General features: G+C 53.8%; 1 protein-coding gene across 1 annotated transcript; it reads left to right on the top strand.

Moving 5' to 3' along the window:
* Nucleotides 1-2182: 2182 nt before the first annotated feature.
* LOC101523925 (TCL1 family AKT coactivator B) lies at nucleotides 2183-12766 on the top strand. Its single transcript, XM_058655646.1, has 4 exons — nucleotides 2183-2404; nucleotides 9464-9649; nucleotides 11950-12124; nucleotides 12414-12766. Exons 1-4 carry the CDS (start codon nucleotides 2183-2185, stop codon nucleotides 12458-12460), a joined length of 630 nt encoding a protein of 209 aa, XP_058511629.1. The 3' UTR covers nucleotides 12461-12766.

The raw sequence follows: 12766 nt of genomic DNA, 5'->3' as shown, positions 1-12766 counted from the left end.
CCTCACCTATCGCCTGGACCTCAGCTCTCAGATCCTGCTCCAGCTGCTTCCCCAAGATGCCAGCCAGGGCGTATTTAATCTGCATCTGGCGTGGATGTTTCCTTGGTGTTTCACATGTGCTGGCATGAAGCCCTGGCCTGTGGGGCCCCGTGCCCATCTCTTCTTGGCCACTGCTCTCTCCCCTCTGCATTCCAGCATTTCCGTTCTTCAAACACTTCATATTTGTCTCACTGTTCTGTCCTTGAGAACATGCTCTTCCATCCCACTGTCAGCTCCTTCCCTGGGCCTCGCTGCTCTGATGTCACCTCTTACAAAAAGTCTTCCTGGACTGCACGGTCTGCTGCCCCCATCACTCTCCAAGCTATTACTCTTCTGTGTTCACAAAAGGCTTAGAGCCATCGACAGCTGCACCTGGTGATGTGATTGCTGTTTGCTGTCCCCGTTGGTGTGCACAACCACAGATGCTGGGAGCCTCTCTCACTCACCGTGGGCCTGACAAGTACCTGCTGAAGGGAAAAAAAATGAATTCCAGGTGATAGAAGGTGGGAGAGAGCCAGCAAGCAGGCCCGTTGGGTCTCTTGGCACAGGGATACCTGGCCTGAGAATGGCTGATCTATGGGTATTCAATGGCAGTGACAACAGGAACAATGGTGCCACTGTGTTTGGGTTGAGTTTTAGTCCCTGAAATTGTCCAGGGTTCTTTTCATCAGTGTAGGCTCATTTCAAATCGCTCTGATCAGGCGACTGAGGCAGCTGCTCCTTCAAGCCAGAAGCTACATGGAGTTATCCACAGTGCTGGCGGATGCTTTTCAAGAAAGAGGGACATGGAGAAAGCAAAATAAACCCGAGAAAAACCCTGAGCAGAAGGGGCAGACGCTCCCGTTGGCAAAGCTTGTCAGTGTTATGACTTCAGGTGATGTGTGCATCACAAAATCTACATGAAATACAGGGTTTATATTTTATTTTTCTCTAATTAAAAAATTTAATTTATTTGGAAGGTGGATATAGTGAGACACACAGAGAGGTTGCCAATCCACTGGTTCACTCCCCAGATACCTGCAACATCCAGGACTGGGCCAGGCTGAAGACAGGAGTTAGAAATTCGTCCAGATCCCCCACATGCCTGGGAGGACCAGGGCCCCACAGGACCCTGGCAGCGCTGTGACATGCTGTCTCCAAAGTGCAGCCAGTAGGAAGCTGGAGTGGAGAACAGTCAGGACTCAAACCCAGGCACTCTGATACGGGCTGCGAGCATCCAGAATGGTGACCCACTCAGGACTAACACTTCAAAATGAGATTAGCGTGGGGATAGGAGCCTGGCTGCGGGGGACGTTCTCGGTTGGTGCTTGTGCATTCCAGGTCAGAGTGCCTGGGTTTGGGTCCACACTCACCTGTCTCCAACTTCCTGCTGACACGTGCCCCAGGAGACAGCAGGTGATGGTTCAGGGAGTCTGGCCCCTGTCACCACGGTGGGATACCTAGGAGTTTTTCAGTTTTCTGCTTCAACGTGGTCCGTCCCTGGCCATTGTGGGTGTTTGGAGAGCACTGGTCAATGGGAACTCACTCTGCTTCTGTCTTTCGAATCAATTTAAAAAAAGCCAAGTACATTTAAAAAATACTCTTTATTAAGAAGAGAGAGAGAGAGAAATGAAGATGGACACATAAAAAGGTTAAAAACTCCCTGGCATTTCCGGCCCTTGGGAAGGTGGAGACCTAGAGGGCTCTGAGCACAGCAAACACCGCGCGCTCGAGAGCTTTGAGCATTTTAGCTGGTGCAGCTGCCAGGCTTTGATCAAAACAGAGGACTAGGTCCACACTGGACCAAGCAGGTCTGAGCGAGTGCTTTACAGCTTAGTTCTTTTCCTCAGTGACAGTCTGCAGTTCTGGCTTATCTCCCTCCGAAGGGGGAGGGGTGACAGAATCTTCTGTTTCCCCACCCCCATAAACTAAGATCTGACCCAGGCCAGGCATCTTTGCAGTACATGTCCTGATGTCATCTCCAATCTGCACAACCTTGTGGAAGCTGAGGCTCAGCAGGGGTTCAGGAATATGTGTACCAGCATCACACTCGCCACCAGCACCCTCACCACCATCAGTCACCATCACCATGTTCACCACCATGTTCACCATTCACCATGTTCACCACCACCATCAGTCACCACCACCATGTTCACCATTCACCATGTTCACCACCACCATGTTCACCATCACCATGGTCACCACCACCATGTTCACCATTCACCATGTTCACCACCACCATCAGTCACCATCACCATGTTCACCCCCACCATGTTCACCACCACCATCAGTCACCATCACCATGTTCACCACCACCATGTTCACCACCACCACCATCATCACAATGTGCACCATCAAGTTCCAGAACCCAAATCCATACTTGAATGTTGTGTTAATGTGGTTTTTGTTGCTACAACAATCCCCCCAGGGACGGGTAGCCTGTAAGGAACGGAAGTCTGCAGTTCTGGAGACTGGCAACGCCAACACCTGCTGGCATCTGGTGACATCCTCTTTGGCATCCCATTGAGACAGAGCAAGCAGGCAGGGTCTTTCTTCTCCTACTAAAGGGGGCCTGCTCTCATGACCTCATGTAGCCCCCAACACTTCTCCAAACATCACTGCCTCCAAGTAGCACTGATACCTAGGCCTGGGGATAAATTACCAGCACAGAAACTGGGGGGACCCGCACAGATAACAGCAGTGCCTCATTTCCACTCCAGATGCTGTTCTTTACAGAGGCCCCTGCAGCAGGCCTGGGGCCATCAGCGGTGAGGGTTTGCTTCCCCCAGCCTTTCTCAGAGGCCTGATGGGCAGCGGGCCTGCCCCAGGAATCCCCACAGGCCCTTCTCCTGGATGCTAGGGACTCCCGATGATGGACAGACAGATGAGTGTTGAGCAACTGCCTCTTGGGCTGTGTGTGTGCTGACGGCTCGGACTCATAAATCATTGGCTTCTCCCGCTCCCTGATACAGAAGGCAAACGGTGCTGGGCCGCGGGGCAGGAGCACACCCTGGTATCGCACGTCTCGGAGGAAAACATCTCAGGAGATGACTGATGGTTAGTTTCAGTCCACCTAAAATCTCCAACCTTTGCATACTGAAAGGTGAGCCACCCGTGTCGAGCTGTGCGACGCAAAGGAAAGCTGATAAGAGGTGAGAAGGCGGGAAGGTCTGGCTGGGCGGCATGCCGCAGGGAGGCTGCGATGGCTGAGCCTATGTGCCTGGGACAGGCACCTAGGAATATGGCTCCACTCTGTTCTTAACCCAGTGCTCTGTTGACCTTCACCATGATGAAGGTTCTCTCAAAGGCTGAATGAACCATGGGGAGGGAGAGATGGCCTCTCCCTCTGCCCACCCCCAGAAAGCCAGGTGTGTCAGCTGGCATCCCTGAAGCCTGAGATGCCACAGCCTTGAGTTTGGGGCATCAGTTTCATTCCCCAGTGCATCTCTTGGGGTGAATTTTACAGAGTTTGAGTCTAAATAAGATGCTCTTTTTGATAGTACAGCTTGGGGCTTGGCTCCCATGCCCTGCATGCATTATATGAATAAGTAAATAACCATGTAACTTGGGAGGTTTGCTGAGTTTCTGGGGCACCTGTGCCCAGCTCATGCTAACCAGCTTGCATTCAGTCATTAGCCAGTGGCTTGTAGCACCCACAGGGACCTGTGGCATGGTAGAAGGGAGTGGGGGCCTGAGAACCAGACACATTGGAATTCTGATCCCGGCTCACTCCCCAGCTCCCTCCATGCTCTTGGCTCAGCCTGGGCTGCTTTCAGAGCACAGGGTCTTCATCTCCAAAACCACAGTGCTGTCTGGGGAAGCTCACGACACTCGGCGGCCTGGGCTTGCACGCCTTGCCCTTTGCAAAGACCTCATTTCTTTATCCTGGCAAGATCGCCGCCATGCTCCAGGGAATGACCCACTTAAAGACAATTGCTTTCTTTTGATGGACTCAATGAAGAACCATTTAAAGGCACAGCCCAAACAGCCAGAGAGCGAGAGAGAGAGGCTGTGGAGGGAAGCGTAGACAAGGCAGTGTGCAAGCACATGCGCAGGGAGAGGCCGGACAGGCAGGAAAAGCCCCAGGTACACGAGGGTGGCCTTAGTGGCCAATCCGATTGCAGGCTCACGCGGCGACTCTGCTGCTGACAGAAAGTGGCTATCTAAAGCCATGCAGAGCTTCCAAAGAAGACATGGTAACTACAAGGGCCCTGGAGACCAGCTACCCCAGAAGATAATTTGTCTCTCTGACCCTCCGACCTCTCCGTCCAACTGCACCCTCAACATCCTTGCCTGGCCCTCAGCGGCGCACGCTTACTTCTGAGATTTATTTATTTATTTTTTAATGTGGAGCTGGCAAGAAGGGAGTTTCTGAGGGACCCGTGGCTCCAACACCCCCTGGGGCTCATGTTGAGCTTGGCTGGAAATGTTCAGAACCAGGAAACAATTAGACTAAAGGATGCTTGCATCCAACAAGAATTCTCTGGGCCCTTCTGATATTTCTAGTGCAGGTCTGATGCTGCGGATACACAGGTGTCTGTCCCAAGGTAATAAATGACTCTTGGCTAAAGTTGTGCCATCTGCTGGGGCATTGCAAAGGTTAATGCAGTTGTTTATAAAAACCAGACGAGCTGACACCAGCTTCATGCTACAGGGGAGGACTATTCAGCGCAAGAACACAATGAGTGAGTGCTGGAACTAGCTGGTTCAGGGCTGTTTGAGATCAAATTCCTTAAGTTTTTTATGTTTTCTAGAAACCAGAGCTCAATGGAGACAGAGATAGAAAGCCTTCAGCAGCACCTACAATATAAATCCACATGCATAAGTCAAGTCCAAGTGAGACCAACATTATAACAGAAGTCTGAACAAACAGGTGGGAGACGGGACAGGAGTTGTGGCTCAACAGGTTAAGCTGTTGCTTGAGATGCCCACATTTCATATTGCAGTCTCCAGTCTGCGTCCTGGCTACTCCACTTCCAATCCGGCTTCCTGCTGGTGTACTTCCTGGAAGGTGAGAGCTTAAGCACTCAGTTCTGTTCTCCTGTCCTTGGCCTGGCCCAGCCCTTGCTGTTATAGACATAAGGGAATGAACCAGTGAATGGAAAATCTCTCTCTTTTGCCCCCTTGCTCTCTCTGTCTGCCTTCCAATTAAAGCAAACATTAAATGGAGAGATAATTATTCTGATGGAAGGAGGGACAAGAGTCCCTCCCGTTGGCGGCTAGTGTGTGCTCCTGGTCTCCTAACTCATTTGTGAGTGGAGAGTGCTATGATCGTAGGGGAGGAATCTTCTCTCTGCATTTTGATGGGACTCATGAATGAGTGGTTGGACTAAATGGATTTAACCCTGAGTCATCCTCCAGCAAAGCCCAGCACAAAGGATGAACCCAGCTCTCCCCACCACCCCCGCATCCCACTTTGCCCCCTTTCCAGCACAGCAGGGAAGAAACCAAAGCCCCTCCCCAAACAACAGAGACCCAAGTTGGCACTGTCTGGGGGGATGCCTCATGACACCTGTTGGCCTCTCTGCAGGATGGGCCATCTGCTAACAAAGTGTTGTTTCCTCCATCTGATTTTTGACTCTCCTGTGGGAGGGAACTGTCTGTCCTTGGGAGAAATGCCAACTTATAGATCTATTAATAAAAGAACCGGCAGGCTGCCAGTTCTTGCCAGAGAGGACAAGGAGTAGTCAGGTTCACAGGGCCAACAGACTGAAGGCCATCGTTCTAACCTCTCCTGTCCACTCTCAACTGAACTGGTAAGATGGCAGGGCACACCTGACTAATGCCTGCACCTGCTTCAGACAGGGGACACGTGGAGACGGTATGGTGGAGGCAAGGAGGGCTCGCCTAGGCTCGAGGCCGACTCTGTTGGAGAGTGTGGCTTGAGCGCTGCATGCTTCTGAAACGGGCTCCCTCGCAGGCAGGCCCACCTGGGGCTCGAGGGACCGCATTTTGCAGAGTCCTTAAGTTCCTGACTGCTTTACCTTGCAGAACTCAAGGGAACAACTCGAAAGGGCTAACATTAGTCTTTTCTGCATCTGAAGTTTCGTTCTGGAAGAATCACCAGCTGCCTTTGGTGCTGGTTCGGGTGGACACTGAAGGCCCCAGGGTGGGAAGGATTGGGAGCCAGCTTCCACGTCACTCCCGCTGCCTGGAGCGGGGCCAGGCCAGGAAGCATAGCTCCTGGAAGGAAATAGGAGTGGGACAGAAAGAAAGACAAGTGTGTGGTCACTTGTCAAACAGCAGGCTCGTGAGTCACAGGGACAGTAGAGCTGAGAGGGTCTGACCACTGGCGTGCACACAGGACGAGTCCGTGGCCCAGAACCGTGGTCCAGGTTTACGCAGCATTTGTCATTAGGGCCTCATGGGACAGTTTGGCTGAGCTGGCTTGTGGGGGCTTTGATTTGTTCTTTTTCCTCTCGGCATTGACAGTCGAGTGGGGAGTTGGGCTGGGTGCGGGAAGGGCTGGGTAGGGCCAGTCGAGAGCATCCGGAGAAGACAGCAGGAGAGGAACATCTCAGCGGGGCATGAGCCAGTGATTGCACAAGATGCCAAGGAGAGGCATTTCCGTGGGGACCGAGGTTCGTTCAGCAGCCACTCAGGCCGGTTGTCCTGGCAGGGCGGGCTGGGGAGGTGACCAGGGAGCTGCCTGGTGAACGCACGGGAGGCAGCTGCGCTGGCTGAGACTTTGGGGAGAATGTCCCCATGGAGTGGGATCTGGGCTCACAGAGGCAGGAAAAGGACATAAACTTACAATTTCCATCCTTACTCCACCACCTACAGCACCAGCCAATACCCGAAGCTGTTTTGCCCAGTGTTAGAAATACTGAAAATGTATGTCATTTTAAAAAGTGGCATTTTTTTCTTTTCTTAAGGAATTATTTTATTTATATTGGATAGTCAGATATACAGAGAGAAGGAGAGACAGAGAGGAAGATTTCCTGTCCATTGATTCACTCCCCAAGTGGCTGCAGTGGCTGGAGCTGCACCGATTCAATGCCAGGAGACAGGAGCCTCTTCTGTTTCCTACGTGGGTGCAGGGTCCCAAAGCTTTAGGCCATCCTCAAATGCTTTCCCAGGCTGCAGTCAGGGAGCTGGATGTGAAGTGGGGCCTCCAGGACCAGAACTGGGGTCTATATGGGATCCCAGCATGTGCAAGGTGAGGACTCCAGCTGAAAATATCCTGCTGCACCTTTAGCAGCACAAGATCAGGGCCTGGCGCGGTAGCTGAGTGGCTAATTGACTCTGGACTGTCCCTATTTCCTAAACGGCTGTTCTTTTGGCTTGTTGGTTTACGAGAGTTCTCTGCCTATTCTAGAAGCTCCCACTTTGCCCTATGAGGGTTGTATTTTCCCTCTCCAGCTATTGTTGTTATTAATTACTTAATGTATTGCCCCAAGAAGTTATCAAAAAATTATACATCAGCTTTAGGGAGGTTGTCTCTGCCCCAGGTCATATCTGTTTTCTGCGGTCTCTGATTATTTTTCTATATTTGCTTCCCAGGGTTTGGCCTAAGCTATTTTTGTAGCCAAAGGTAGAGGAAAAGAACTTTCTACTCCTGTCTCTCCCCCATCATGAACCCTCACACACACCCCTCCTTCTGTCAGTTGTACTGGAAGAACAACCCCTCTGCCCCCACAAGCCATCCCCATGGACCCTTATCGCCAGCCTGCCTTCCTCCAGGTCACACCTGCCTGCTGCCTGCTGCCTCTCTCTCTCTCTCTCTCTCTCTCTCTCTCTCTCACACACACACACACACCCCTGTACACATTGGGTCACTTCCTGACACACAAAGAATAAGTTTAATCATCTTCACCATAAAGTTACCCTCCCTCAGGATGCAATGGAGCAGTTTGCAACAGGTCAATGCTACTGCCAAGCTGTGGGACATCAGGATAGGAAGAAACAAGACATTTTCCAAGGTATATGGGAGCCCTGAGAGCAAGGAGGAGCAAAGGTGCTGAGTTCTGGGGAGCACAGGCTACTGGGAGGTGAGCATGACAGGGTCGCCATCCTCCCCTCACTCCACGCCACCAGGACATCAGATAACTCTGGGCACGGGTGGCACCTGACACTGAGGCAGATGTCCACTGATACCTGTGAGGCACTCTGAAGGCCTGCACTCTGAGCATTGCAAATGCCAACAGAAGACCCTGAACCTCAGGGGCTTTTCCTGTGATCATGTAAGCAGACAGCTGCTCACCAAGGGGTGGCGCTCTGGCAGGAGATGACCATCAGCCCTCTGGGGCTGCGTTTTCCGGAGAACACAGCTGAGCCCTCTCTGCACACTTGTGGAGACTTCAGGGATTGCAGACACGTGGCCAGCCCTCCCTCCCCCAGGGCAGCTCAGGGAGGGTTGTTCACTAGCTAAGCCCAAACCTCCAAATAAGCAACACAGCATCCCCAGCGGGCTCTTGTCAGAGAGTCATCCCCACCCAAGGGACAGGGCAGAGGAATCCAGCACCTGCTGTGTCCCCACCCTGGTAGAGCCCCGCACGCTTTGGCTGGCGAAGCTGCTGGACAGACAGGCACCTAGACCGGGAGGGCAGGGGGCCTAGGAGCACCTGGTCCAGCCTCTTCACTCCACAGACCAGGACCTGGAGCCCTGGCTGGGTGGGAAGATTAGAGGGATAGGAAAGGCTTATTCTTCTCAGAACTGCAGCCTAATGTTAACTGTGTCTGTGCTGGAATGAAGGGGCTCAGCACCTCACTCTACCTCCCCAACAGCAGGAAAGAGTTAACTCTAAAGGGTGGGGGTGGGGAGACGACATTCCCAGTCCTCATTAAGCTTTTGTGCACAATATTTGGTATTTTCTTTAACAATTACCCTGAGAGAAAATGCCACTTACCTGAAAATCAAGAGAAAAAACAGGCCATATAAGCAGACCCTCTGGCAAACCTGCAAGGGTGTGCAGGTGAACTGGCCTGCAGGAAAGACGCAGGAGTCCTCAAAGACGACACTGTGAAGGGACAAGCCAAAGGGAGGTTGAGTGCTGGTCCTGGGATCACCATCATCCTAGTGAGTGCAGGGGCTCTGGGGCGAAACCTGCACAGCTTGTACCCTGAGAACCTGTGATGTCAAAAGAGTTGGTATAGAGCCTCCCACTCCACAGTGGGGTTCCCAGCTCCCCTACCTCAGCCCCTAGGAACCTCTCCGGATTCCACTCAGGCCATAAGCACGCGGGGCCTGGCCCTTCCCATGGACTCTGCTCCTCTCGCTGACTCCGCCCTGGCTGGCTCTCAGGCTCCGCCCCCACACTACCATCCCTGCTGGCCCAGCCCCTCAGGCCCCGCCCCCTGATGGCCCCGCCCCACAAAACTCCGCCCAACACCCCGCCCGGCTAGTCCAGCCCCTCAGGCTCCGCCCCCTGCTGGTCCAGCCCCATTCCCGCTCTTTTTAGAGCACCTGCGTCTGAGAGGCGCCATTTTCCGTGTTTGCCTCCAGTGGATTCCACAGTGTGCCGGTGCCATGGCTTTTGAAACGGATCAATGTCCCAGGCCACTTCCCACCTACCTGAGGTCCCTGTACCCTGGCATTTACGAGGACCAGGTGGGGAGGACCTGGGTGACCGTGGCGGTGCGGCGCAGCCCCTCCCAACGGGCCCAGAGCAGAGACCCCAGGGTCAGTACCGTGAGTCCTGCGGCACCAGGGCAGGCTGCGGGAGGGCTGCTCCATGACCGCCTCACCCAGGGCTGGGCGTGAGGGCGGAGTAGGGCAGGGTGTGTGTGCGTCCCTGCTCATGGTCAGGCTGGTCCTCGCCTGAGGAACCTGGGCACACGCTTACCCATGTCCAGGTGGTGAGGCCGGGCTGAGGGAGCTCAGGAGCATGCCTCACTTGGCTGCAAGCTGGGAAGGCTCCCCAGAAGGAGGCTGGGTTGTGAGCCACAGGTGGCCAGGTGAAGGGCCTCAGATTTCCAGTCTGGCAACGGAGGGCAGGATACAGTAGGCCTGGAAAGGCCCCCCCCAGCTGCGAATCCCACCTCGCCAGCGATTCCTGGGGCGTGGGCGGGCAGAAGGCCTGCTGGTGACAGCAATGAGCACCCAGGTGGGAGCACTGAGGGCATAGCTCACAACCTGCCTTGGTGGGTTTGTTTTTTAAGGTTTATTGTAATCAAAAGTCATAGGAGAGACACAGATTTTCCATCTACTGGTTCATTTCTCTGTTGCCTGCGCTGGCTGGAGCTGAGTTGACCCAAGCTCCGGAGCCAGGAGCTTCTTCCAGGCCTCCCACATGGTGCCGGATCCCAAGGCTTTGGACCGTCCTCCACTGATTTCTCAGGCCATGAGCAGGGGGCTGGATGGGAAGTGGAGCAGCTGGGACTCAAACCGGTGCCATATGGGATGCTGGCACTGAATGTGGAGGCTTTTGCTTACGCCCTGACCACTACAGCAATTGTTTTATTTTAAAGTAGATCAGTATTTTCACTTGCAGCATCAGGGTGGAAATGCATATGATCTACTACTGGGATCAGCAAACCGTTTCCGTTAGGGCTCTCGTAGACGTCTGCCACCTCTAGGGCCGGGGGCCTCTTGCAGTTACTCGGCCAAGAGCAGACGGCAGATAAAGGAGTGAGCAGCCACAAGGGAGCCAGGATAGGTCCGTGGCACCGGGTTGGCTGATCCTTGATCTGAAGTCAGCATGCCAAGGTGAGGCCAGATGTTTACCCTGTAATACAAAACCTCCCTGCTTACAAAAGAAGTGCACAGCACACTTGGGAAAACACCCTGAAAAGAAGTACACACACATGTGTGGCAGGCAAAGGGGCCGTGGCCTCTAACTCCTGAAGATTATATCACCAAGAAAAGCGCACTTTTTGTTTTTGACGATCTATTTTTGTAAGGAGCCGGTGCTGTGGCATAGTAAGCTAGCCATATGTCTGCAGCGCCAGCATCCCATGTGGGTGCCAGTTCAGGTCCTGGCTGATCCACTTCAATCCAGCTCCGGAATAATATGCCTGGGGAGGCAGCAGAAGGTGGCTCAAGTGCTTGAATCCCTGCACCCACCTGGGATACTTGGATGCTGCTGCTAGGTTTGGACCAGCCCAGCTCTAGCCATCTGCAGCCTTTGGGGGAGTGAGCCAGTAGATAGAAAATTTCTCTGCCCTTCTCACCTTGTAATTTTGCCTTTATATATGAATATGTATGTGTATACACACACCAATGTCTGCAGTGGCTGTGACCAAGGCAGCAGGAGGTCAGCAGCGTGGGACATCGTCCTAGCCTCCCTGGTGATGCAGGAGCCCAAGCACGTGGGCTAGCTGCTGCTGCTCTCCCAGGTGCATTAGCAGGGAGCAGCCAGGACTTGAACTGCTGCTCAGATGGGATACCTGTGTCCCAGGCAGTGGCCTGCACCACAGCCCCCAGACATGCATGGTGATAGGAACCTCTGTGGGGGACTTGGCATTGGGCTGTGTGAACAAGCAGCTTTGGTAATAATTTCCTGGCACCTTCTCCTTTCTCTGTTTTGGTTTGAACAAATTGTGTTTATTTTCTTGTGTTTATGTGAAGGTCACAATAAAAACTGTCATGTGTTGTGGAGGGAAGCCATCACTCCCAGATAGCACAGTAGCACAGTCCTACTCCCAGATCCTGAGTGCAGGAAGGTGTAGAAAACTCTGGAAATGGGGAAGATTGAGCCCCAAAGAGCAAGCAGTGCCCACCTGTGGCTGATGACCAGCCTGAAGTATGGGGGAGGGGTGTGCTGGGCTTGGGCAGGACACAAGTTCAAGGGGAGGCCTGGGGTGGAGTAGTCTGCTGTGGGGGTGGAGGCAGGGAGCCACACCAACCCACTAGGAGATGGCCTCAAGGCCCATCGGCAGGGGATCTGAAAAGTCTGACCTCTGACCCTCATGACCCAGCATCTCAGCTGGGGTCCCCAGGATGCCCTGGGGGCCTTGGCCCTGCTGTCTTCTCCTCTCTGGCCCCTGCAGCGTGAACACAGCATCATGATCTACTTGTGGCAGATGTCAGTGCACTCACAGAAGGCCATGTCCCTCAACCAGTCGTCTTCCTTCTGCCTTCCCCCCATGTGGGAGCTCTGCTCAGAGAGAAGGTACCAAGCCACAGATTCCAGGCTCTGGGAGATCGTGAACCATGGCCAGGCAAGTGCGTGGGGGCTCCAGGTGCGAGTGGACTGGGGTGAATGAGGACCGCCAAGGGTCGCCTTCTGCGCCTGTTCTGTGCCTGGGGTCTTCGTCTTAAGCTTCCTCTTGTTCTGGTCCTTCCTCAAGGTTCTCAGAACCTCCATCTCTAGTGGGCGTGGGATGGCGAACATCTGGGGCACATGTGGGGTGAGGTGGTGGATGCCAGGATGGCTGGGTTCCACCGGCCGCTTGGCCCTGGAGGGCTGAGTGTTTCCGGAAGCTGCTGACGCTGTGCTCTCTCCTACAGGCAGACGTCTCGGAGCAGTTGATTCTCAGGTGGCGGCCTCAGGGGGACTGACTGAGCCAGGGAGCAGCTGTAGAGCTGGTTTGATGGCGGAGACCTCTGCTCTTTGCTGGTCCTTGTTTCTTCACATAGCTCCCCACTCCTTGGGTGTGGCTGTCCACGTGGGCCCCCACAGTAAGCTGAATAATTGACTAGAGGTCAGAAGTAAGATCGATTCCGGGTGGGTGTTGGGCACAGTGACTCCGTCACATCCCACATCAAAGTGCCAGGTCCAAGCTCCAGCTCCTGACCCGGCTTCCTATCATGTCCGCTCTGGAAGGCAGTAGATGGTGCCTTCTGTGCTGGGTCCTTGCCGCCACG

Source organism: Ochotona princeps, chromosome 26 (assembly GCF_030435755.1).
Source record: "Ochotona princeps isolate mOchPri1 chromosome 26, mOchPri1.hap1, whole genome shotgun sequence".
Classification (NCBI taxonomy): Eukaryota; Metazoa; Chordata; class Mammalia; order Lagomorpha; family Ochotonidae; genus Ochotona; species Ochotona princeps.
This window is presented reverse-complemented; position numbering and strand designations above follow the sequence as displayed.

Excerpts from the sequence above, each read along its gene's own strand:
- LOC101523925 (XM_058655646.1), top strand. The coding sequence starts at position 2,183 with ATGTTCACCACCACCATGTTCACCATCACCATGGTCACCACCACCATG. Across the intron at positions 9,650-11,949 it reads GAGACCCCAGGGTCAGTACC|CGTGAACACAGCATCATGAT; the intron begins GTGAGTCCTGCG and ends TGGCCCCTGCAG. Across the intron at positions 12,125-12,413 it reads CGTGAACCATGGCCAGGCAA|ACGTCTCGGAGCAGTTGATT; the intron begins GTGCGTGGGGGC and ends TCCTACAGGCAG.